Source organism: Lichenostomus cassidix, chromosome 2 (genome assembly GCF_008360975.1).
Source record: "Lichenostomus cassidix isolate B80296 chromosome 2, HeHo_3.0, whole genome shotgun sequence".
In the NCBI taxonomy this organism is placed as follows: domain Eukaryota; kingdom Metazoa; phylum Chordata; class Aves; order Passeriformes; family Meliphagidae; genus Lichenostomus; species Lichenostomus cassidix.
In genome coordinates, this window is record NC_139482.1 from 47,420,015 (window position 1) to 47,446,142 (window position 26,128).

Consider the following 26,128-nt stretch of genomic DNA (forward strand, 5'->3'; position numbering starts at 1 on the left):
GGCAAAGGCAATTGCCGTCAGCCCCTGCTTTGGCTGGAGGCTGTGGGCCTGGGAAGCAAGCCTGGCAAACAAACAGGAAGAAAAGCAACAGCAAACCTTTAGGTATTTGGGCTGGTCTAAACTTTTCAGGGTGAGATTTTTCTTTTCCTAGAAATTCCATAAGATGCTGATTTCTCCTACTGGACACTACAAAAGTGCAGTCGTACTGTTTTTCTCCTTCTTCAAGAGTGGAAAATAAAACATTCTCTCTTGTTTTCCCTCAATGAAACTGAAACAATACAGCCTTGTTTGCCTTTGTTTTGGTAGCTCCCATGTTGATGCACCAGCATCTCCACTTGTGCCAGCACAGCTGTGGGAATACACATAATCCCTCTCTCTCTTCTGATCGGTGTGTTCTTTGCAAGCAGAACTCAAAACAATGTAGGTCCTATACTAACAATCGTATTTGTGTAAAAATATGGGACAAGAGGAGGAAGAGGAGAGATCAGCATGATAAAGTTGGTCTTGCACAGCAATGGCTACTTGTTAACTTGAAAACTTACCCCTCTTCCCCAGATAACACCTCAGAAATTCAGACCATAAATTATTTGTGAATTTATTTTATTTTGAGTACAAAAATAAAATACCCAAAGATGGATGGGGAGGAGGAAAAGGAAAAAATATTCAAGATATGAATGCAATCATTCTTATTTATGCAGGAAAGTACAGCTTTGTGGATTTCCCCCATCTGTTCTGTTATATAGAACCAAATTGGAGTTAAACGTGCTTTTAGAATAAATCATTATGGACTAAATTGAACATGATTTACAGGGAAAATAAAGCCATATGTGTTACATTAATTTCTCATTTTTTCTCCATCCCACTTCCACTTGGTTGGATACATGTCATGCTATGTTCCTAAATGGTGTCAGTGATGCTGAAAGTAGAAGTTGACACTACATTTTCCAAAGTGGGCTCAGTCTTTCAGCTGTCTAAGACCAGTGGGAGTGTCCACGGCTCTCAGAGTTTACCAAGGACATTCTCATTTAAACTGCTGCAAACCAGGAGGAAAATATGAATACATTAATCAAAACACAGTAGAGTAGCACCCAGAGCAGAGGGTGAGAAAAGATGTGGGGCTATAGGAAATGAAGACCCTCTTGCCCCTGCATGGGGCATCATTAGATAAGCAGATCAAAAGGGGTGTTGTACTAAACCTGCAGTGACAGGGTGCACATCACCCATTGCAAACTGCAGGTTAGACTTGCTGAAGGCAGAGTGGTAAGGGTGAGCAGTGCACCTGGAGGAACATTTTCTGCCAGAATATCTCTTACCTGAAGAACAACGAGCTTTTCAGGAAAGATTAAAACAGCAGGAAAAGTCACTACAGACCCTGCTGCCACATGTTTACTCGTGAATAAATATGATGTGGAATCCTCTTAGGGCTCTTTTACAGAGTAGTCAGGCAATTTTTAAGCCATGGTATTTTCCAAAATGGGCAGGATAAGTGCTTGAGCTAAATTCCCCCCAGCCTTTTTGCATCCCACCTCCCAATACATAAAGACTCTTACTGAAGACATATTTTTTGATGTTTCTCAGAAAAAAGATCTTTGTATTGATTGTATCTCCTCTGGAAGCTGATATACCTGGGTTTTATATCTGTTTGAAGATCACAAGCAGAAAAGAAGAAATAGTCATGTTTACAGACTGCACAAAGACATTGCTTTGCATTTTAATGATGGATCACAGCAAAGAGCTCTCTCTGTTTTCTTCTAGCTGCAGTGAGCTCTTGAATATTATGTTACTTTCACTGATTTTGTCTCCTACGTCCTAGAACTCTTCTTATGTGTAGTAGAAAGGCTGACAGAAACCATGTCTCTGACGTGAAGGTTTATACCAACAGTTCTATCAGCCACACTGTGAAGCAGAGATCACTCAAACTGTCTTTCACCTAACTTGCATCAGGATTGCCAGCAGTCTGCCTGCCACAGGCTCTGGAGAAGTGCCTGGCTACATATGAAGATACCCATAGTGTTTCCAGTCCCATTATGACATACCTTTCCAAAATGCATCTGAATTCCATATGAATATTTGCTTTGGTCCTCCAAAATTAGCTGCTTCTATAATGCACCTGTCTGTCCCATTTAGGTCACTGCCGCTGGTGGCTGGTCACTGAGGGGTGAAAGGGTGAATTGCTGGCAAAATGTAATTTTACATGGAAGGTGTCTGGATGTATGGATAGGCAAGTGGGCAAAGCATCATATAGAGGGCGAGCACTTGACATTGTGCCAGGGTTTTCTAGCAAGTATCTTCTTGTTCTATGTGGTTGTGCACAGATAGCTGGGAGAAACTACCTGTAAATTGCCCTTTTGCTCAGGTTGTGGGTTTCTCTTGTGGGTCCTCATCCTTCATTTGGCACTGCCTCCTGCTCATCCAGTAGTTTTACATCTCTCCAGGGACTCAGAGAGAACATTTTCCACCAAGTAACTTGTATGAAATAGGCAATTTTGCATGCTACAGTATTTTTTACTGTTGGTTGGCTACTTTTAGCTTTTGGCTGCATACTCAGTGATAAATGAAGTTGGTGCTAACAATTTTTTTCTTGGCTCAGATTCCAGTGCGCAAAATTTAATTTACTATGGAAAAACACCACTGTATGAAATCCCACAGTGTACTGGATCTATTTGTTCCTAAACAATTTCTTAAACAATTTCCCAATCCAAAATTGTGCAAATACACAGAGTTCTACCAGTTGGTATAGCAGCTACATGAGCTTAAAACAAACACAAGAACCCAGTGCAGCATTAGACTCTGATGGCAAAGGTGAACTCTTTGGTCTGCCTGCTCCCAGCCTCTCTTCCATCATTGCTCATGAGCAAATGAGGTGCACAAACTCTCTGATTGGGTTCATGCACCTGCTCTTGGTGGTATTAGTGAGGGTGGACTGTAGAACTCATCTGTCTGGGTGCAGATAATTCACAGCCTGTCAACCCCACAGATTATTGAATGCCTCACCAGGGCTTCCACTGAGCACAGGGGGCAGGGGAGCAGCTTCTTCACACTGTTGATCATACTTTCCTTGTGACAGGAAAGTACCTCCATTATCTTGAGAAAAGCCCTTATTTTGCTATAATGTTCAATGTACTCCTTCTGTAACATGGGATGGAGCCATTTGAAGTGACTGATCGAGCACTTTGCAGGAATTCCTTCTGACCTGGGTGGATGAAAGGCCATCAGAGCTGCCAGAAAGCCATCTTCTTCTCTGGCTTCAGTGTAGACATTCAGCAAGTGGAGTTAAGGAGGGTGCATTTCTTCATCTCACACACAGGTGGGTATGGCCATATGGCTAAATACTCCCAAACTTCCTTGCCCTTCTCCCATGTTCAACTATATACTCTGGTTCAGAAATGCTGTACCACTGCATGGATAGCTCTTTCTGGACTTTCCGCCCTTCTCACAAATCACTGTCTTGATGCTGCTGAGGGATCCCTGAAGCTGTGAAGCTGTGACAGAGGAGGAATGTGGTTCCAGAGGAAAAATACTTCTGAGGAGAGGTGAGGGTGAACCCACGGAGAAAGTGCTCCATCACCTGTGGCCTGCCACCTCATATAACAAGGGTGTGATTTGCTAGGAGAGGCACAGAGGAGAGCAAAGAAGTAATAAAATTCTCATTACAAAAACAAATGTTCCCCTTCTCTGTGGCTGTGATAGTGTCCAAAGCAGAAACACACTAAAGATTATCTGCTCAAATATGGATGCAGCAATGCTTAGGCAGTTCTGTAAGAGGAATGCATAAATAGATTCACAGGAAAATAAAAAAGAGACAGTTCAGTCTTTCTCTCCATCAGTATCCAGTGGAAAGCACAATGTGATCAGGACTGGAAGGCTTGATACTGAGCCTGTATTCTCAAATATCTCACTTTTCTGCTGCACACTATTTTCTGTGGCAATTGGGACAGTACTGGAGATTTGGCTACCTCAAATTAGACACAAACATAGTAATGACCTACTTTCCAAAGATATCAAGTGCTTGCAGCTCCCAATAGATCCGTGTGAACTTGCTCCTTTTTGGAAACAAAAACTCATGCTTCTCTACAATCACATGTGAAAATACTGTTGCAGCACTTTAACTAGGCCACGATATTTTCTCCCAGGTGAAGTCCACAAAACCAGGCTTCCATCTTCAGTTTTATGAAATCTCTGGGTTTCAGCTACTGCTTGCCTAGAACTGGGACTAGTGTGAGTAACTCATACCCACTGCTGTTTGGCTCAGTGCATGAAATGTAATATGTAAAACACCAGTTGTCAGGGTTGGCGACAGATGAAGGATTGTACAGTAGAGATAGGAGGTTTGCTATCCTCTCCTATCACTTGGAAACACGAGCTTTACCAGCAAATCCCAGTTGCTTTTCAGCATCTAAATTTCACAGCACATCTGTTGTGTCTCCGCTAATGAAACTTGCTTTTTTGAGAAATGTGCTCATGTCTGGGTCACTACTGCAGGTACATCTGCCATGTATAAAATAACTAATCAGAAGGGCTAAATTAAGAAAGACTTCTCAGGCCATTGCTACACATTCTCACAAACAATGCTTGATTTTCCTGATTCTACTTACTATTGGCGTTGCAGTCAGCTGGGAAGGAGGGATGGAATAATAAAAAGAATTCTGTCACTTGGTGAGAAACCAGTCTGTGGCATCCCAAATGTGGGACTATAATGCTTATATTACTTTCCTCTCGCTTCCTTGTTAGTTATTTTTTTCCAAGAGAAACCCCTAGAGGGACCACTTTGTTAAGCCATATCATGAATTACAGTACCTGAAGAGTATTTCTGTATTAGTGTATGGAAAATATCAAGCTAGAGAGTGAAGAGTTCTAGAGGAAAACTGAAGGTGAACCAGTAATATGGTCAAACAACAAAAGAAAAAGACCATGATTAGATCTGCTGAATAAGTATCTTGCCTCTATATTGGCACATAATTCTCTGTTGGTTTCTTTCTACTGGTTGTGGTTAAGCATCTGGAAAGGAAAGAGGAATCCTTAAGACAGCACATTGTCAAGCTTCAAGAAGTTTGAAGCAGATACAGTCATGTCTGTGCCCTTCCTACTTTGCATCTTCCAATGTTTCTACCTAGTTACATGAGCAGAGCTTTATGCACCATTGATTCTTTCTTACAACTGACAAGGCCAAAGAGAATGGCAGTGGGGAAATTAAATGTAAAATGTTACCTTGACTGCATCTTTAAAAGAATCACTCCACTAACAGCACCAAATTCACTCCTGCAAAAATCATAACTCAAAGCCCCTTGGGCATGCATAACATTTTGTACCACACTATGCTATGGTAACTTTTATGTTTTATTGTATACATGTACTGCCACTGAAATATAGTTACTGAGGGAACCATAACCTTGTATTATCCTGACTTATTTCAGCATGCCAAGCCCTAGCCACAGGATTGCGAGTGCATGGGCTTTCCTATATTTAGTGACAAGGAATATGCCCTGCTGCTTTTTACTGGTCAAGCCTTATGCTTTTAGAGTAATCTTGTGGGGCAGCAAAAAAAGACAGCAGATTCAGGAATTCAGATTGCAAATGCTCCATAAAATACCTGTACTTTAGATTTGGACATATCGTGGTTGTTTTACAACATTGATTTTAAATATCAATATTCTCAATATATTGCAGTTGGTAAATACAGTTAAAGAATAGATTATTGCTGTCAAATGTACCCAACCTCTCATAATATATGCTAAAGGACAGAAATTGATTCAATTCTCATTGCTCAGCTGGATATTAACTAGTAATAATTACAGCAATAACTGTTATTATCAGACTATGTGATCTCCTACAGTTTAAGCTGCCATGCTGTCTGCAATTGCTTCAGCCATCAGGTCCTGGCCTCCAGGTCAGGTGGAGCAGATGTGTCCTTCAGAGCAGGCAGCACTGTCCACATGGGTATCATTTACCACTTGATAAAGACCATGCAACTCCTCTGAGCCCCATATGATACCCCTGCAGCCCTAAAGCATATTTATTGTTTTGGTTCTAGAGCTCTCTTCTAGTTGAAATGTCTCTCACAATATGAAGGCTGTGCTCTTAGTTACCAAAGGGGAGAATTTTACAGTATGAAGCTCAGGTTAGCTACTGCTCATCAGTGAGAATTTTGCTGGGGTAGCCTTGAGGCAGTGTAAAAAAGCAGGGAGTCAATTCTAGCATGAATTTTTCTATGCTCCCTTGCAGGAAATGTCCCCAGGGAAATGTATCCTCAGCACAGCTCATTCAGTTTTGAATGGGACTAATCAAAGTGAGACATTGAGGTGAGCAAGCAGTTGGACAGTGCGGCATGTCAAGGGAGGAGGTTCTAGAGGTGGCTGAAGGTGTTACGGGTGCCTGTAGCTTAGGCCAAAAAGGGCCTGTGTTTGGTGTCAGAGAAGGAAGCAGCTCTTTCTACTTATGTCTTCTCCCCATGAGTCCCAGGGGCCACCCAGATCGAAAGCAGCTTGGCAGAAAAACATATGAGAGTCCCAGTGTACTGCTGCAAGACTGCCCTGGAAGTAGTTTATTTAAAAAAAAAAAATATATATATATATAATGCATATATCTTTTTAAAAATTTTTTTGCATGTTGTACAACACCCTGTACGAATCCAGTACTGCTTGTTCAGTGGGAATCTCAACTGTTTAACAATAGATGAATAATACAGTGAAAAAGATGAGTTTGTTCATCTACCTTTCCTCTGTGTGCTAGAAAGATTATCATGTCTATTGGCTGTTAATTGGCAAATTCTTGATAAAGTCTCCCATGCCTCACAGGATGCAAAAAAAAAAAGATTCCTCCCACCAAAACAAAATGATCCCTCCCCTGTATTAACCATCTAAAGCCAAAATACTGTGGAAAACAAGTCTCTGCTATTTAAAATACATGAATGTACAAGATCCTGTGACTCCCAGACAAACCCAGAAACTGGAATTTTAAGTAGCTTCCCCCTGCTTTTGGTTTTCTCTCGCATTTCACCCCATCCATTTGTTTAACTGGTAATTCATCAGCTTCCATTAATTTGAACTTATTCTTCACTTTGTGGGCATGAACATAAGCAGCTCTGAGATGTGCTTGGTAAGGCTATAATTTCAATGGAGTGAAATCACCAAATCAAGTCAAGTTTAGAGTGGCTTTGGTTTTCCTTGAAATGGCTGCAAAATTATCTGAATGAAAGCCTTACAGAAAACAATCACTTTTTTGATTGTTTTCTCAAGAAATACCACAAGATTATCTTACCCCATAATGTCAACTTTTCAAGTGTAACATGGAGGGGAAAGCCAGTCATTCAGGTTCATGGACTCCAGAAGCAGCTGCTGCTCTGTACTTTGCAAGAACAGCCTAGCTTTGCAAGAACAGCCTTTGCAAGCCTTGCAGCCCTTGCAAGAATAGCCTGGCTTGCCATGGCTAACATAAATATGGCTGCTTGGGAAGAGCTTGGAATGGTCAGCACCTTGTAAGAGACAGTGTTTGTGCTGTGCCACCTCAGCACAGCAAGTGGAACAGAATATGCCACTAGGCAGAATCTTTGGCTGACATGAATTGCATTAATGTCAGGAACACCAGCCTTTATTTTACGCTGTCAAAAAACATCCATCAGAGCAATGCAAAACCCCAAACAAACCATGGGAAAACAAGCACATATCTTGTTTTCCACAGTCTGTGGGAAAGAAGCAAAACTTGTTTCTCCCAGAATCAGTCTTTGCAATCCAATTTCTCATTTTCACAGGCAAGATATTTTCATCTCATAGACAGAACAGTTAATAGCTATCAGACATGATAGCTGCTTACTGATGAAAGAATCTATATTGCTTGATATATTTGAAATCCCCCTCCAAATACAAGTAAATGTAAGAAAAAGTGGTAAGAATTTGAGCAACCCTACCTTTAAAGAACTAAAATCAATTTGTGTTTTAATAAACTGCTATTACTTACTAAAATTCTTCTGTTCTTCCAAAATTTCAGTGTAACTAAGTGTAGCTATTGTATAGCTTAATTATGAGGTAGGAATAACAGTACTGCTAATAGCATCTTTACTTTGGACTCTATATGCTAGCTTCAGTCATGAGAAAACATTTTACTGAATAACAGGAAAACTATCATCAGGTTGAAACCTTTGTTTCCTTTGTTGTTCTCATGATTCAGATACTTCTGGTTTTGATTTGCAAAACATTCCTGAGCCAAAGCTTTGAAACACAATGCAACCTGAAACTTGGAAAATTTTTTTCTTCCAATCTCCACATATCTTTGCTGACAGTTGAGCCAAAATCTCTATCCAAAGATCTACAAATGCTAGGAAGTATTACCTCTAATCCTCATATTTTGGACCCATCTCTAGTTGTACTAAAAATAGAAGAGCTGGGTGGCTTGACATAAAGTGTCAGACTATGTAAACTACCCTGAAATTGCTTGGGATGATTCATTCTCCTACTCTTCTGCTTCTCAAAGCTTGGATTTATGAAATCTTATTTAAAGTCAAAGCCATACCATTTTTCATCAAGTGGCACTTGCCCTACATTATTTCCAATCACCTTGAGTCCAGTACAGTCTACTAATACTAAGAAGGTCCTTTGTGTGTTGTTGCTGTTTTCTTCCAGAATTTGCTTCCCTTTTGCCCTGATTTTCTACAACTATTGAAAAACTTCAGTCAGTACAGGATAAAAAGCTCTCAGTTTGCAAGATGATTTATTTTAGCTTGAGCAGGCCAAGAAGCAAGGAACAGTCCTGAGTGCTGGTCTCTCTGTCTCTGTCCCAGAGAACTGCCTTCCAGTTGGAAACATGCCTCTGCAAGGGCACCATGTCTGGGGGAAAACATATACAGTTAGGAGGATGTGAGGGTTAAAGCTCTAATTTCATGCAGCCATGAGCCCAGTGCTCCCATCTTGACTCTTGTGAAGGGCATCCTGCTGGACCTGAGACACTCTGCAGGGCATAGGATGGGACAGGGCATTGGTACGTGTTGGCACTCACACTTGGATGAAACACAGATATCCCAGTGTTAGGACAGCAGTAATTTTAACAGGGCAAAATTAAGGAGCAACGTCACAACCTGGGGGGATGCAGAGGAAAGATAAACCTATACCTTAACCTCTATAGGTCCTTTGAGAGTCATATGCTGGCCCTGCATACAATGTATTCTTATCTCAATTCCTCTCAGACTACACAGGAGCATTCCAAGTTTTGTCTCACCCCTGGTTATTTCTTTGTGCCAGCTGAGACTAGGGCTGAGCCTTGGGAACACACAGGCACCCTATGGGCTGAGAATGTAAAATGGGTGAAGCAAGCAGGGAGGAAAAGGGGATCCAGTTTGATCAACCTGGAAAACTGAACAGTTTCTCCTTTTGACCAGCCCAGTTAGGAACAGGTGTTTTTGTCCATTCAGAGAAGGTCACTGTGGATCTAATTATCTCTTAAATTATGCTGTCCTGAGTCAGGGTTACTAACACTGGGGTGAGTGAGTAGGATGTAACAAGTCCTAAGGGAGGACAATTGAAGTTGCATGTTCCCTTCTCTTCTCTTTGTTTAAAACTAGTGAAAACTGTCAGCATCGAATAACTAATAATAATGGATAGCTATTAAAAAATACTATTTAAAGTAACTTTGTGCAAATCATTACATTATCCTTGTTCTATTCTTTAGACATCTCATTTTGCATGCAAAAGTCCCTTAAACAGGGTGAGGGTCACCAACTGTAGACAGCTTCAAAGTTTTTGAGAAAACGAGGAGGTCTGTTGGGATGTTTTTACCACCACAAGTATTGCAAACCACTTTACAAGATACAAAGGAGTAAACCTGCATGAAAACTGTCCCAGGCTCTATGAATGTAGAGCATCTTGAGGAGTCAGTCCTGCTCTGGTGACACTCTCTGCTCCATGGCAGTCCAAGATGCCCTTGCATAGCTTGAATTGAACAGGTGGATAGAGAGGAAGATTAAAGTCTGAAGGTTTGCATCAGAGGTCAGAAAATTCAAATTCAATGACCCTTAAGTTCAAATTAAATGGCCCTTAAGTGTTGAGAGTCTTGTTTGTTTGTTTGTTTGTCATTGGGGATTTTTAAAAATAATCACTGAAGAAATGCTAAAGATTTAACAATAGAGAAAAAATACTTATATTGACATCTGTGTCTCTGCAGTATTCCTTCCTCTGAAAAGAAAGATAATGGTTTAGAGCGGAGGAAGAACAAACAACTGAGTACAAGGAAATTTCCACAATACTTTTTTAGCAATATTGCCAACTAACTGGCTTTGAAGATTTAGACCCTATCACTATCCATTTTTTTGGAAATAACTTCTGAGAAGGCCAAAGACAAATTTCTTCTCATTACAGTAATTGCAGCCATAGTGAGTCCAAGCAATTCTCAAACGTTTATCTGTCAGCACCATCCACTTAGTCCCTGACACTGTGGCCGGCTGGAAAACTACTGCAGCTAAACAACATACTATATGCAGATCACTTTGATTTCTTCAAATACCTTGCTGCAATGCAGAGGCAGTTTCTCTACAATTTCTACAGTTTATTGTGTACTCATTAGAACACTTGCCATGAAGTCCCAAGCAAAACCATTCCCAGGGACAAACAGCCTCTTGTGCTGGCTTTATAGAGGGAATGGTTTGGTTTCTTCTTTTATTGCTTTTTAGATTTATTTGTACCTGAGTGGAAGCCTGACTTGCCAGGCAGAATCAGGGGGCTGCCAGAACAGGGGTGATCAATGTTATAAAAAAAGTAACATAATATAATAGGCTTGAGCCTACACCTTTAAATTAGTGGCAATTTTGCCTCTGACTTCCGAGAAAAAAGTGGGCCAATTTACTCAATATTTATAAGCCCAGGAGAGTGCCGAGAATGAGGTCCTGCACAGTAAGAGGCAAAGTCTGCAATAAACCGAATGCTGCATCCATGGCAACTCACAACACAGTTAATAATTTTTCAGCATAAAAAGAAAGACATTTATCAGGACCACCGAAAGAGAAGCAATTTACAAAATTGACTGAAGTGAAGGTATTTTGCATCTGCTGTGTTTTTCATGGCTTTAGTCTTTTGCTGGAAGCTCAGTTGCTCTCTGGGATGCTCAGGGTGTGAGGATAGCCCCTGGCAAGCATTTTGCCAACTCTGGGCAGTTGCTGGAGTTAAGTGACCTACAGAGGTCACTCCCCTTCTCTTCTCTACAGACAGACATCCCTCTGCTGCATCATGTTGGACGCTCCTCAAATACACAGCGATTCTTTGGTGAACCTGTGCATACTGGACTTTGAAAATCTTGCCCACTTCAAAAGATAGAGCAGAACAAATAATGAAGGTATGAATTTTATAGATATGACACTGAATCTGGCAGATACTAAAAGCTTCCCCTGTGGCCCTGGGCATAGCTAGGAAAATCTCTTGACATACCCCAAGTGTCAGTTCAAGACTTTGGCCTGAACACCATCTTTCCTTCAAATAATCAATTGTAACAGTTGTATTTAACACAACATTTGCCATACCAGGGAGATAAATTTTTCTGGCTGATATGCTGGACATCAGCTTTGGTCATGCTGTTCCATACTGTGTGCAAAATGCTCCACATGTATTAAGTACTAGTGTCCATGGTTTTCCAGCAGCATTCAGCTTTCCCTACTCTGCTGGTGAAAGGCAGCAAAATTGCGCTCATCCCTGAAAATAGTAGTAGGCTGTCTCCATAGTGTTCCTACTGAGCAGTAGTATTGTAGTTTCTTTCCAAGCCAGGGTGGTTTATTTCTCTTCCAAATCTCTACTGTAGGATTGTGTCACCAGTGAAACTCTAACGAAAACATTGATTCTCTACCATATGTTGATGTATTTGGATCTGGATAAGTCAATCAAGGTTAAACATCCTTTTATTAAGAAATTCTGTCAAGGACATTGGCACATCTGTTTCTCCCCACACTGTTGATTTTTGTGGGCTGTGCTGGTTAGCACTAAAACTGAGATACCACCACAGCAACTCCCTTGAAGCAAAAACAATAATCTTAATTCCATCCTTTATTTTGGACAAATCACTGTTCTAAAGGCTACAATGGGCTATAGAAAGAAAGCCCTTTTTGCTTCCCTCAAGGATCATATATAGAAAGAGAACTGAGGAGAATCAATTTCTGCTGGAGAGATGGTTATGTAGGATTTGGCTGTCTCCTTGCAACTGTACTGCTTTCTGCAGAAACACAATAACCTGGGAGTAGCCCTGCTCTGATATGCCTCTGTGGGCATTAATTCTGCCGTTTCTGTGCAAACAGCCACAAGCAACGCCCAGCAGACCCGCATTGGAAAAATAACCTTGAGGCTGTGATGCCTCAAGGTCTGGACACAAACCTAGATGGAATATCTCAAGGGAGGCAGAAATATTAACCGAATATGATGCTAGGTGAGGTATTTGCAGAACATAACAACTTCAGGGAAGAGGTCCAATAGAAGTGTATGCTGTATAGTGTTGGCAATATTTTCAACTACAACCATCATAAAAATCAGCAAGCTGGACCTTCATTAAGTTTTATTTCTTTGCAGCTTGAGATGTTTTCCACCTACAGAAAAAGACCACTGCAGTCAAACTGCCTAGAGGCAAGGATGGGTGAAGCCATATATTCTTGCTAAAGTTAATATATATACATAAGACAGGGGAATAGGCCCACTAGGGATCCACACCTGAAGGCAAACATAACTAATGGAGTCTTAGCAAAAAATATGCTCTTCAGAGTGCTTTACAAGTTATTTAGCATGAAAAGGGTCTTATTCAAGGAGTTTCACTCAAGTGAAGAGGCATCTAGTTAAAAAAATCTACAGCACATAAATGTTCAAAGCCGTTTTTATCAGCAGATAACAGTTTTACCTTATCACCACAATTTCCCTGAACATGGGAGTTTGATAACAGAAGAGTGAATTGACATGGAAACGGTCTTTGGAGACAAGAAAGAGGCAGTAATGTGACACAGAAAACATCCTTAGGACCAATTTGCTTCCCTGTATACCATGATTCAGGAAAATTAATAGGCATTAATGTGAATAATTTTTCTGACAAGGCAAAATGTGGAGTTGTCAGTCCAGCCTAAATGATGTTCAGAATCATGCAGCTATATTAAGAGAGAAGGCAAATGAATGGTTTATGCATATAAATTCAGTGTAAGGAAATCTAAGGTAATGAGGCTAGGCAGAATAAAAAAGGCGACAGGAGAGAAGGGAAAAGGAAATATGCTCTCTCTGGCCATATGCTTGGGGCATTGAGCAGGGAGACAACCAGATGGTGTGGCTCAGACTTTAAAGTATAGTTCTCCGACTTTTAACTGATACATTAAAGCACACTGGATATGGAGGATATTTTAGAAAACATTTGGCACTTTTTTACATGAAAATGACAGAAATTATTTAATCTTCTCCTTTTTCTGAACCTACATGTTTCTTGCTTGGTTGAAGTTGTCCATCTATAGATATGCTATGAACCTCATCCCAGTGCCAGATTTTTGCCTTATCAAGGCTTCTTTAAAACGATTAAGCTGTTACTCCTTCTGATCTCTGGGAAGGAAAAAAAAAAGGCAACCAAAACACTCAAGAGGGAAATGTCTGTTCTGGTACTTATTCAGAAAGCCCTTTGATATGGAAATCATTGGTGTTAACTCCTGTAGCCTCTAGCCTCTCTCCAGTATCTCAGAAAATGCGTGCAAATGACTAGACCTGTGTCTGCTGCCATCAGGGTCTAACGTGCATCCCGTTTCTCTCTGGACTCATCCTTTCCCTCCTCTCTGGCAGTAGCCCAGTCTGCCCACCAGCACAAGGTCTGTATTTGACCAAGACCCGATAAATCAGTGCTGCCCATTCTCCTGGGAAGGACTGGTGTGCAGGTACTGCTACAGAGAGCAGATGTGGATGTCGGAACCGGAGGCCATCAGCATGTCTGCTTAGACACACTGGAATAAATGGAAATGCTGCATTACCAGCAGATGATCTGTCAGCAGGCTCATTTGCTGACTAACCTGCTGTCCTGAGGGACACCTTGGCTTGTCTGTCATCACTAGTGCTCCAAGATCAAGCAGAAGGAGCTGTGGTGAGACTCCCCCTGCTTACACACATACCCCTGGCAGTGTGTGTGAGCAACCCTCAGAGGTCAGGAAAGGGCTTCCCACAGCACCCATGGGGCTGCCATGCAGCACAGTAAGTGCAGGGGCAGGAAAGTCCCTTACTGTGAGGGACCAGTAAGGTCAGGGTACAGTGTGCCCTGCTGCATCACTGCCGCTGCTGCAGGCCATGCTCTGGATTTTTCTGCTTTTTTGCCGATTCTGAGGATTAATTCTCTCTTCTAGAGGGTGGCTTGCACACTCCTGTTTGGTGCTCCATCCCTTGTGACTGTTCTCATTACATAAAGCCATAGTCAGACCCTATTCTTCCCTTTCAGGCCAGTGGAGCTAGGCACACCCAAACCACTTTGATTTTGAGTATTAGGTTTTCATTTTTCTTGATTTGTCCTATTGAGCCCCATCCCACACATACACTACTAATTATTTTTTCTCTGGGACCTAAATTTTTTGTGGTCAAAGGGAAATACATTTAATTTCGTTAGGGCCAGGTTGATAAATATGTCTAATATGAAGAATGTATAAGAACGGTGTCCACAGTCAGACATCCAGGGAAAATTAAGAATAGACAAAGATATATATGGCACATCCCCTGAGTACTATCCCCACCTCGGCCTATTTTCCACTCAGAGGATTTCCTGAGCCTAATTAATTTTGCCTATTTAGTCACCTTCAAAAGATTTCTCTTCCAGGTACTTGTTCAGGCTTTCAAATGTGCATTCACCTAAACTTTTTGCATCCACATCACTCAGTCCTTTGTGGGATGCAGAATAGCAAGGCTATTATTCGGTGAGGCAGCCGTTGTGCTGGGGAACAGGTTGTGCAAGCATATGAGCTACGCATTTACTTGCCTAAGGTGCTGAATTTCAATGCATTGGAAGTTTTTTAAACCAGTCTAGAGCAACAGCAAGCTGCCTCAGAGCCAGAATCTGCAACAGGGAAGAAAGGGTTTCCCAAAGAGTGTTAATGGTCAGACATATTTCTGCATGCAGGAAAGGTTGCCGTGTTTTGCAGTGTGCCCAGTTATATCTGTACCTTTTTTTCATCTCCTCCAGGCACTTGCAGGAGGAACTGTGAGCATTCAATACTATTGTGTTTCAAAGTTATAAACCCCCACACCTCTTAAATACCTTTTCCTCATTCAGAGAGGAATAGCTGCTGAAATTTTGAAGGATTTCTCAAGCAATTCAGTCTGAACCAAAATGACCACATAGTTCCTGAAGATTCTGAGGTCACATTTTAGCAACCATCTTTTTTCCACCTAAGAGTGGAAAAAGTGGAGAGGAGACAAAACCTTAGAGTGGAAATAAAAACATCAGGGATGCCAAACCCTCAGATCATGCTGGATACCCAGATGACACTGCAGAGCCCTCAAAACAAAGCTGTTCCTCACAGCAATGAAAGCAGGTTTACACCAGAAGGAGCTCACTTGAAAATCCCACCCATCATTGAAGTGATAGTATATAAAATGATGGCTCTCCATGTTGTAGGCAACAAAACATTCCTGGCAGACCCAGTAAATCAAGACAGATACAAGAAAACTTGGATTAGCTGCAACAAGACTACTCTAAGCCACCAATCTGATGGGTCTGACGAAGGGATATACTGTCCTGTCCTGAGGCTTCCCTCTACTTTGTGGAGTATGAGGAGGGACATGTGGCCCAGTTGCACCCAAAACAGTGCCTTTCATCAGCTCAAAATATGAAAAGCTGCAAGAGAAAACTACTGCATAGAATCAACACTTGGACACTTTCCCCCCGTGAAATTAGATGCTCTTCTGGGATGGAGAAGAATGAAGAGCTGACATGGAAGTTAATTAACTTCCTTTACAAATGCAATTATTTAATCCAGTCCCATCAGAGGAGAGGGTACTGGTCAGATAAAACCAAGGGAAAAAACCAAAGACAGAAATCTGCAACAAACCTGACATCACAATTCCACAATCAAGCTTCATTGAACACTGTATGCCTTGGGCATATAAACTGAGTAGCAACTAAACAAGCAACATTTAGGATGTGCAAAGAAGGAATACAGATAAGCAATGGTATTGTCCCCGTTTTTAAGTCTTTCACAGTATGTCTTTGGCAATGCCTCAGTGGTTGGGTGCTGGGGTTTGATAGACTGCAGGCTGCTCCCAGCAGCACCTTTGCCATCACTTCCACTGCAGTTCCTTACAAGGCTCCCTCTTGCACATCCCCAGGGGGCTGAAACAGAAAGTGCCCTTCCTCCTGCCTAGAGGAGGAGGAGCTGTCAGCTGACAAGACAGGGGATTGCTTTGGCTTTGTGCAGCAAGCAGGTGCTGGTCTCTCCATAACACCTACTGTTGCCCTCACATGCCCTCCTCACAGCTGCTGCCACCCACTCCACCAGACATGGCTGCAAACTGAGCTGTTCAATCAGATTGTTTTGGTTTTTTCTTTTGTGCCACCATCAAGTGGCACGCTGCTTTATCCTGTGTTTTAAACTATGTGGTCAAGTTGTCCACAGAAATTTGCGCTCACAGAGCTGAACAGTGGTACTAATATCATTCCCCACCACAAGTTTTTCTGCTAAAAAATCTTCCCTCACAAGGATCACAACCTGTAGGTTATGGCAGTTACAAGGAATAATGGAGATGGCTTAGGATTTTTCTCTTTTTGTTTATTAATGGAGACAGAGCAGTGAGGAGAGATGTTCATCTTGGAGCACACTTCCAAATTTTCCCCCAGGCTACACAAGCCCAGCCTCCCATGCAATGTGGGGAGCTGGACATGAAATGCCAGTGTTAGAAGCATGCCCTGAGCTGGATGAGGGAAAGCAGGCAGCAGCTGGAGCTGTACCACGTTACATTTCACATAAGTTAGATGATACTTTTACAGATTTTCACAGTTGCTTGTAATATGCCGAGAATTTTTTCTATGAATACCTACAAATGTTCTGTCTCATAAGGTGGGCTTCCTTCAACTGTGTCCCCTCTTCATAGCTTTAGTGAGTTTCCTTTTTAAAATTTGAAAACCCCATTTTCTACATAGAAACAGGATATTTTGCTACTGTGCTTTGGTCTCAGCACACTTTTGCTCAATCGTGTATGTTTCATATGGGTTTGCTTTCCCAACTTTGATTGTTTAAGCTCCTTTTTCCATCAGGTGATGCATTTAGGCATTGCCTTTACCAGGAAAAGCAATTGGGCATGTGACAAGACAGCCTTGTGAGATACTGTGTAATTAGAGAGTGGGTTTTATGCTCTTCCAGGTCTTTGAAAAAGAGCACTATCCAGACCAGAAAATAACATGAGAAGTAAATGAAAACAATTTTCTGGGTCATTTTGCTCTTCAACAGCTCTAATTCATTGCTGCATGATTTACTCAGCAACAACAAGCAGGCAGGACGAATGGGTGGGGAATTTGGATGACCCAGGAAGAAACATGCTGTCTGGAGGACTTGGAAATGCAGATAACAGATGATACTTGTTGAAGCACTGAGGTACATTTTTCAAGCTCAGAAGTAGACATGGACTCTGTATGGAAACCATCCTGGTCTACTTTCAGGGATGAGGCACAGAAATTTGCAACTAGGGCAAGTAATCTGTGTGTCCTTTAGCACTTGGGTATGACATTGTGAGGTGGTGTGTTTTCCATCGTGATCACGGTCAGTCTACTTCCAAAAATTATTCAAGACAGAGGAAGCACAATGCCATTCTGGAGGGTAGAAAAATTAGGACATGGAGGGCTCTCAGGACAGCCAAGCCCAGAAGGCAAATTGCACTGAAGCCTTCTCAGGCATCCACAAAGAGCTGTTCTGTGGGACCAGTGAGAGCTCAGTCAAGGTCTCTTGTATGCTGAGGTGAATGGGGAAGACTTGACTGCTCAGTAAACAACACAGGAGACATATTGATGATCTCTGCCTATGCAGGACATTTGAAATCTACACCCTGTCAGACACCTTGTCTGTGCATGACAGGTGCCTCCAAGGTAAACCTGGGCTTGACACGGCCTGCAGATAATCCCTGTGTTGTGATCAAAAGGGGAAACCCCATATTCTTCATGAGTGGCTTACTATGGCTGTGGAATAGTATTGCTCTGTGTGTACAAGAGAGGCCATTGCAGGACTTCTGTCATTGGGCAGCAAGGTGGCGAACTGACCGGCAGATCCACAGAGCTGACTGGTCCTGAGTTGGTCACGAGGCATTTTTTAAGACAAAGTTTCAGCTCCTATCAGTTATCACTGCCCTGGTGATAATGGGGTCATTTCAATTTGCATTAACAGAAGATCCTATTTAGATTTAATTACAGATTTCCTGCACTCATGCCTGTGGTGATGGGGACAGGACATTCAGGGATTTGGGGAGTAGATCAGAATGTGGATGTTGAAGCAATTTTTGCATCTCAGACCCCACCTCTTACAGCAAACAACTGAATGCTCTTGAGCATGCTCCCTCTTACTGAGATACATGGGCTTAATTTCTTCCTCTGAGGATCTAATAAATTTCTCACAGAAAAGACAGATATTATCATGTGCTTTTAGCATTTATGGATGCTTTATTTTAAAGTGCTAGTCTTCCCAGAAGCAAAGCAGCAGACCTACAGAAATCCAGCCTAAAGTCTTTAAAATCTTCTAGGGTTAGTGTATCCACAGCAGATGGCTGATAGTGTCTGGTAGGTCCAGCTGGTATGGCCAGGTAAGATCAGGCAGGTATTCATAAACCAGTAGAAGTATTAAGATCAAGCAGCTGCAGTACAGTAAGTACCTGACAAACAGCCCCACAGAGCTCCTGCAACTAGAAAGAGAGAAATTCACACACACACACCAACAAAAAATTTACAGACACTGTAAATAAGCTCTATTAATATTAAAAAGTATTGGAGCACATAATCTTGTAATTTTTTGGTCAAAGCAGAATCCTTCCATCCCATCGCTGGCGATATTATCCTATGGAGCCCATCCTTGGCTTGAGTTTAACACTTAACAAGGGCTCCTGCCGCCAAAGGTTCTGTAGTGTCAACACATAAGAACACAGAGCAGAGAAAATGAATACTATCATCATTTTACAGATGGGCGACTGAAGCCTAAAGGGAAGCAATTTGCCTGAGGTCATGTAAGGTTCATTGTTAGTCCTGTCAGTGCTCTTAGTCTACACAACTTCTCCATTGCTTTGCTCAGACAAACCCTGCAGTACTTTTATGTGCTCCTTTTGGAATACTATTCCCACAGGTGAATGCTCCATGTTGGCAGGAACATCTTCCTGATGTGAAAATGCTTGAATTTAAATGGAAATGAAGCTTCACAAGTTAAAAAACATAAGCACTTGGTAATTGTGCAACAGTAACAAAACGCTTCTCTCTCCTCAGGAAGGAAAAAACTAATTGATCCATTTTCTGGACAACTGTCTGCAAAATCCATCTTTTAGCTTCCTATGACATAGAAGCAAACTGAAGGTTTATTTCCTTTTAAAAAGGCACCACAAGACTACTGCAGAAAGAACAATGTGTCTTGGGAGACATTCCTACCAGTGCTAGTGGAAAAGGACAAAGAAAATGAGCCACAGCTGGTGACTCTCACACCATCAGCCTTCACCAAATAATCTATAAATAGCTTCAGAAACACCTGTTCCCTCACTACAAAGGGACTAACTGAAGAATTCACTCATAAATATCTTCTTTTCCTCAAACCTTCAGCCAAAACTAGGGAAATAGAGAAATTGCATCACTTGGCTTGAGGCTGAGTCCACATTACTTTGTCCCAGTCTACCAGCAACCCCTCAGTATCCATCTGGTGAGGAGACTATGACAGAGAAGTGGTTTGATGGAGGGCTGATAATGGAGAACCCAGGGGGAGCAAACCAGGTGCTTAAACTTACAGCTTTCCTCCCTTTCTTCTTCATGAGGAGGGAAGAAGGAAACATTTGCCAGCATGCACGTAATTGCTGCTTTTTCAGAGGTGACAGATTGAGGGCCCTGCAAACAGTGTTTGCACCCAGATTCCTTCAGCCTGCTGCTCCCCTAAGTTTGCAAACACACCACTCTACACTTGCAGCACATTTCTCTTTCTCGCTTGCACTATTTCTCCCGTGATGTTCCAGCACTAGTCAGAATAATCTTAGCTCCATAGTGCTCCAGGTGTAATTAACCAAGTGTGCATGCAATGAGAACATTTTACCTACCAACGAGGGAAGTAGAATTTTTTTAGGTAGCCAGATTTCTGGGCCTAGAATGGGAAAAAAAAGACATCAATCATTTGGAAATTAGGTTTTCTGACTTCTAGGACAACAAACATTCAACAGTTTATAAGGGCTTGCAAACTAACAAAGCTGAGCAAGAAGTGGAGAGCCTGAGACAGGGGAACTGGGTGATACAAGGAGCTACTGGGGCTGAAAAACTCCAAGATTAATCTGATGAAACAAGGAGGTTTCCAGCTTGAAACAAAGACAGATGGAGTGCACCCTGCAAGTGCAGGTGTAAGGGAGCAATGTAGTATTCTTTTACCTGTTTCAGCACAGCTATCTGCTGGGTGGGAGAGCTGGGGCCATTGTCGGCCTTCTCTCTTTCCGGGCTGTGGAGAAAAAGAAACCCCAACAGAGATTGCAGCTAGCTCAGCTCATTGCAAGTGCTCATTGATGAAGACAATAAACCTACAGCATGAGGAAGAGCTGCAACCTAACAGATGCCTTAGTTGTGGAGAAGAGTTTCTTACTGCTTCCCATTGCAAAGGCTGTTGCATTAAAATGTATCTCACAGCAACAGCATAAAAGGTAAATACTAGATTGATGACAAAGCCAAGCAGTTCCTTTGGGAACTTTGTAAGAAATATTTATTCCTCCTTCCCAATTCCCTGAATCTTAAAGCTGACCTTTCTAGGCTGAACATGTTTTGGTTTCCTCTTTATAAAAGTACATGTTGCTATGTTTCATTTTGAACCTCTCTTTACTTTGCTTTGACTAGGCAGGAGAAGGCACCTCAAGGGTGTGGTGTCTAGGGACAGTCAGCTTTCAAAAGTCATCTGTCTCCAGCAGCCTCCTAGGCACTGGAGAACCAGTAAGGATTCCCAGGATGGAGTCAGCCTTCAGGAGCAACAACACAGACAAGGAGAGTCACACACACTGAATTTTGAGGCCAAGCACTTGATATCACTTGACTGTCTTAACAGGATCAGGATTTTGTTTCTTGACAGCTTTTACTGTCAGGCTGCTCAAACTCCCCCTTCCACCAAAGCACATGTCTTTTATCTTGTGTATTCTTTTTCATCTTCACCTCCCTTTACCTGATTCTCGCTCCCAAGGTTTCTATCAGAATCTTCAATTCCTTTGAGTTTTTTCTGTTAGCAGAAAGAAAGAGAATCATGATCATTTCAGGGCTGCTATGCTGTACATCCCTCTACTGCATGCTATCCACTCATCTAGTGAGAGCCTCAAACTTCTTGTGGTGAGATATTGTACCTCCTCATGTGTTTGTAAGCACCAAAATGGGGAACCCTTCATGCTTGGTGCACTTTCAAAAGAATAATTGCATGGAACAACTGAATTCATGGGTTCATCCAGTCTCGGACAACAAGCAAAACTAGGCAATCCTGAAGTTGCTACACAGTGGTAAGAGAACATATTAATAGCATAGAAATAACGTTATTTAGATTGTTTTATTGCAGGAAAGTATTAGTATTACTGTGTTTCTCCCATCAAACATGCTACCATGGTGGCAAGGTAAGATCTAGTATTTTCTCTAATGACATTGCCTGTGGAAGCACCACAGTAATTAAAATAGATCTGTAGTGCCCCTCAGGTGTGGGGTTAGCTGTACTATTGCATGCAGTAGATTTATTCCAAAGTGCTTGCTGTTTTAAACTTTGTATTGTATTTCAGCCTCTGTTCTTACAGTTAATGCAGTGCATACATAACATCATTGCACAGCTCTTCTCTGCAGAACACAGAGCACAAAATTGAATGTCAAACCACTTCAGAGATCTGAAAGAGGAGATTTTAAACTGGGGTCACTGTTCCTGCTGGCACATTGTACTTGGAGCTTAATTTGGGAGTGATTGCTAGAGGAAATACTTAACTCCTCGTGTTTTCTGGAGTTGGAGGATTTCTGCATTGTGGTGCAGATGGGAAAGGGGAGAGCATCAGTGAGAAACCCAGTGCTGGGCTCTGTACTTAGATGTGGTGTTTTGAAATTCAGAGATCCTACGTAACCTTTTTACTTAAAGGAGACTACAGTCTAGTAGTGAGGTGAAAGGGGGAGCATGGTTTAAACGTCACTTGAACTCTGACCATGAACAGAGAGCACTTGCTCTGAAAATAAGAGGTCAGTTGCAGGCTTTGCTGCTTCTGTTCAAGCTGCTGCTTTTGCTTCTTATTCTGCAAACTAATGCCATGAACCTGCTACAGGTTATTAGGAAAAAGAATTGAAATTAATATCCAGGACATGCCCTACAACTTTGGTCTACTGAGTGAAAGATAAACTACTCATGGAATCTGCTGAAAAAATCAGATGGGATTTTCCAAATCCAAATTTCATTTACATTTCTGTGGTTGGGTGATTATGTGACAGAAAAAGAAGCTGTTCTACATAAATATGAGGCACTTGTTTGATGCTGCATAAACCATATTAGCTTACAATCAGCATATGCTTCGCGTATGGCTGATGCGGAAACATTCTAGGTGCTATAAAAAACAAGCCCAGTATAGAGGGCATTGCTAATACTTACGAATCAATTAGTTCAGGGTACTTGAGCTCCTTAAGCAAATAGTTTAGTTTTATCTGCATGGCCTTAAAAGTTCAAAAGAAAAGCAAACAATCTTAGTGTTAGTCCATCAGCCTGGTGTGCAATAAAAGCCAAGTCAGAGCTTATTAGCATGAGATCAGCACCAGTGCTGCCCTTGCAGATATTATAGTCTGCTCTCCCAAATTGGCTGTGATAGAAATCTGCAGGAATCTACCCTCTTGGTATTAGTTTTATATTGCAGTGACTTTCTGGATGACTTATCTTCCCAATAATACAAGGTTACTTGTTTTAAAAACACTCTGGCTGGTTTGCAGATTATGGTCTGCAAAACTTCTAACCCAAAACTACTCAGTGTTGCATTATTTTTATATCCTGGAGACTAATGGCAGGCCTGGTCTCCACACTTTTACCAGCATTATATTTGATTATTGCATCTCTCTTTTAACACCTTTGTAATTACTTTTGTAAAAATTATTCTAGAATGGTGATGGTCTAAACAAAGAAGGAGCATGTACTGTGATATGAAATAAGATACCTTTAAGACATTTTCCTGCTTTATGAGTAATTTTCTTCCTTCCAATATTCTGTTTTTTTCCTAAAAACCAACAAAAACAAATATAACTTGTTAAGGGAGAAGTTTTAATATTAAAACTACCGTTGGTTAAATTTTCAATGTAAAGACACTACTAAAAAGCTGCGAACCAGCACTTTCTATCCATCAAACATTTATCAGAAGTGAGGATTATGTGATCACACTGTGTGTCTGACAGTCTTTCTAGCCACAGAAATTGTGACTAGTATCAACAGTGAAGGAAAATCTTGCAGAAATAAAATTCCTATCTGTTGGTAAAAATAGGCAGCAGGATAGAAGACAGAAGCTGAAGCCAGTGTCCATGCTGAGATAAAAGCTTTTGGGGTGGCTATAACTTTTATCAGACCCAGAGGATCCATACAAGCAAGGTGCTTGTGACCACTGGGAAGGAATTTTTTCATTATCAGCAGGAACTAAAGCTTTGCAGTGCCTGGGTTATGTGTCAGCCTGGTGTGACAGGAACCACTGGGGATCAGTGGTGCTGCAGAGTCACCTGCAGCCCTGCTTAGCCACGGCTGTGTGAGATAATGCTGAGGAGAGGGTGGCAGGGGACAACTCCCTGTGCAGTCACGAACTTGGACAAGATGCCACACATCAGCCAAGAGTCCTGGCTCTTCAGTCACCACAAACACTGCACAGGGCTCAGTGATTTGTGGGATGCAGAACACCCTGAGCAGAAAAACATCCTCAGGAGTTGGGGAGTGAGGGAAAGGCCTGGGGGTGGTGGGACAGGAGCTGAGTGTGAGCCCCCCAGGGTGCCCTGGCAGTGCAGGAGAAAAGCACGTCCCACCCCTGTGGGCAGAAACATGGCCTGTAGGTCGAGGGAAGGGGTTCTCTTCCTCCACTTGGCACTTCTTAGGCCACATGTGGATGCCACATTCCCCTTGGTACTTGATGGATGTCAATGAACTCTGGTAAGGCCACAGAGTGGCCAGGAGGATGGAAAGGCTCTGTCCTACAGTCCAGCTGGATAGGGCCATGAACACTGTTCTCTGAGCTTTGAGTGGGAGATCAGACCAAAGACCACCCCCACCCCCAGTCCCTTCCCACCTGAAATATTCTGTGATCTCATGACTCTGCTGACTCATAAATCAAGATGGCTTGGTTTATGGAGGCTTTTCCTATATAAAAGTGCTGCTTTTCTGTAGCTTTTCATGAAATCACAGACATATGTGCAATTTCAAAACTTTACTCTAGATTTTGTTATGGCAAGTGCTTGCATTTAATTATTTTGTTGGGAAAAAGATCAACTGTTCCTACTGCACAAAAAGAAACAATCAGCCAGTCAAGGGGAGGAGGGGAGGCAGGAAAATTAATTTGTAAGTCAAAACAGTCTGTTTTGTTTAGCACTGCACTCTTTCACAATCTTATGATGGTTGAAGGAATATGGAAGATTTTACTTCTAGAAGGCTAATTTAAATCCCAGCTGTGTCTTTTCAAACCCAAGGCATCTTCCACTGGAGGGACAAATGAAGGTACCACCTACCCTCATGCTTGTATTTTTTCATGTGGTAAAATACAAGAAAACCTACTGTCATGATGTCGTGGTTGTGTCCACAAAATAGGAGATTAGGCAAACGCACAGTTGAAAACTGGTCAGCAACCAGCTGATACTTGTGAAAGAAAAGTGGACTGTGTACATGTCTTTGTGGATAACTGCATGCCTTGGGAACAAATAATTTGGGATCCACCTTGAGCAACATTAGAAGAATTCTGAAAGACTCCACAAGCCACAAACTCGAGCCTGCTGTGATTCATCCGAAAGTCTTTTCTCAAGACATCCTTGCAGTCAGAGACAGCAGTGATGGGGGAGTTGTTTCATGTCAGTGACAGCCAGCAAAATCTTTGCTGTGCCAGTGTCTGGACAGAGCTGCACATCACAGAACTGCCCTGACATGATCTTCATTGCTCTGGGTACAGTCTATTTTTAATAATTTTATGGTTGGCCCTAACACTCTTTTGTCACATATCATGCCTATTTCTTTCCTCACAAGACCATTTTCATACCTTTAAAAGTTTCTCATTCCTTTCTTCCAACCTTCTCAATGGCTCCTGCAAACACTCCTGTGAAAAAAAAGGGTTAGCAGTGGGTGAGGGTGGACAAAATGAGACACAAGGCAGTCAGAGGGTTAGTGAGATAGGAGACCAAGCACAAGTCTTGACCTAAGTTTTACGTGTCTCAATACCTAACTATAGACACTCTTAATTATGCCATTTGGTTTTATTCCTTTCAGAATAAAAACCTAAATCACATCCTTCCAAAGCCAGTTGTTTGGGTTTGTTTTACAAACAAGAAGACAGAGGAAGCATTGTATATGTGCATATGTTCATGAATTCAGCCTACAACCCGATCCTTACTGCAGTTATATGCAGAAAGCAGTAGAAGAGCCAGGTGAACAGGAAAAACTTCCTCCTGCTTGTTTTTGCCAATGCCAGCAATTCTAGTCTCTAGTGTTCTTGTGCTTGTGTCTAAACTGAAAAGCTTACAAATGAGGAACTGGATTTTTCCTCATGCATGTAAAACACCTGGTGTACCAAATGCTATTCTTAGTTGAGGACCCTGCGTATCACAGGTTAGTTCTGGCTTTATTACCAGCCAGTGTGTCTTCCACCCGCAGTCTTGCCCAGAAAATATGCTCTTTCTCAAGTTAACTAACTCCTGAGAAACACAGGCATTGGGACATTTCTGGGCATCAATTTAAAATATCCGAGATGCGTATGCTACAGAGTTTATTAAATCATTAATAGCAGGA

The 26,128-nt window shown here is 41.9% G+C and overlaps 1 protein-coding gene across 1 annotated transcript; it reads right to left on the bottom strand.

The window, feature by feature from the left end:
* Window positions 1-18,575: 18,575 nt before the first annotated feature.
* Window positions 18,576-25,435, bottom strand: LOC146441319 (uncharacterized). Its single transcript, XM_085051423.1, has 7 exons — window positions 25,383-25,435; window positions 23,319-23,378; window positions 22,766-22,827; window positions 21,326-21,379; window positions 20,551-20,617; window positions 20,229-20,272; window positions 18,576-18,845 (listed from the first exon to the last, which is right to left on the bottom strand). The coding sequence occupies exons 3-7, from the start codon at window positions 22,822-22,824 to the stop codon at window positions 18,689-18,691; spliced, it is 381 nt and encodes a 126-aa protein (XP_084907549.1). The 5' UTR covers window positions 22,825-22,827; window positions 23,319-23,378; window positions 25,383-25,435; the 3' UTR covers window positions 18,576-18,688.
* Window positions 25,436-26,128: the final 693 nt, after the last annotated feature.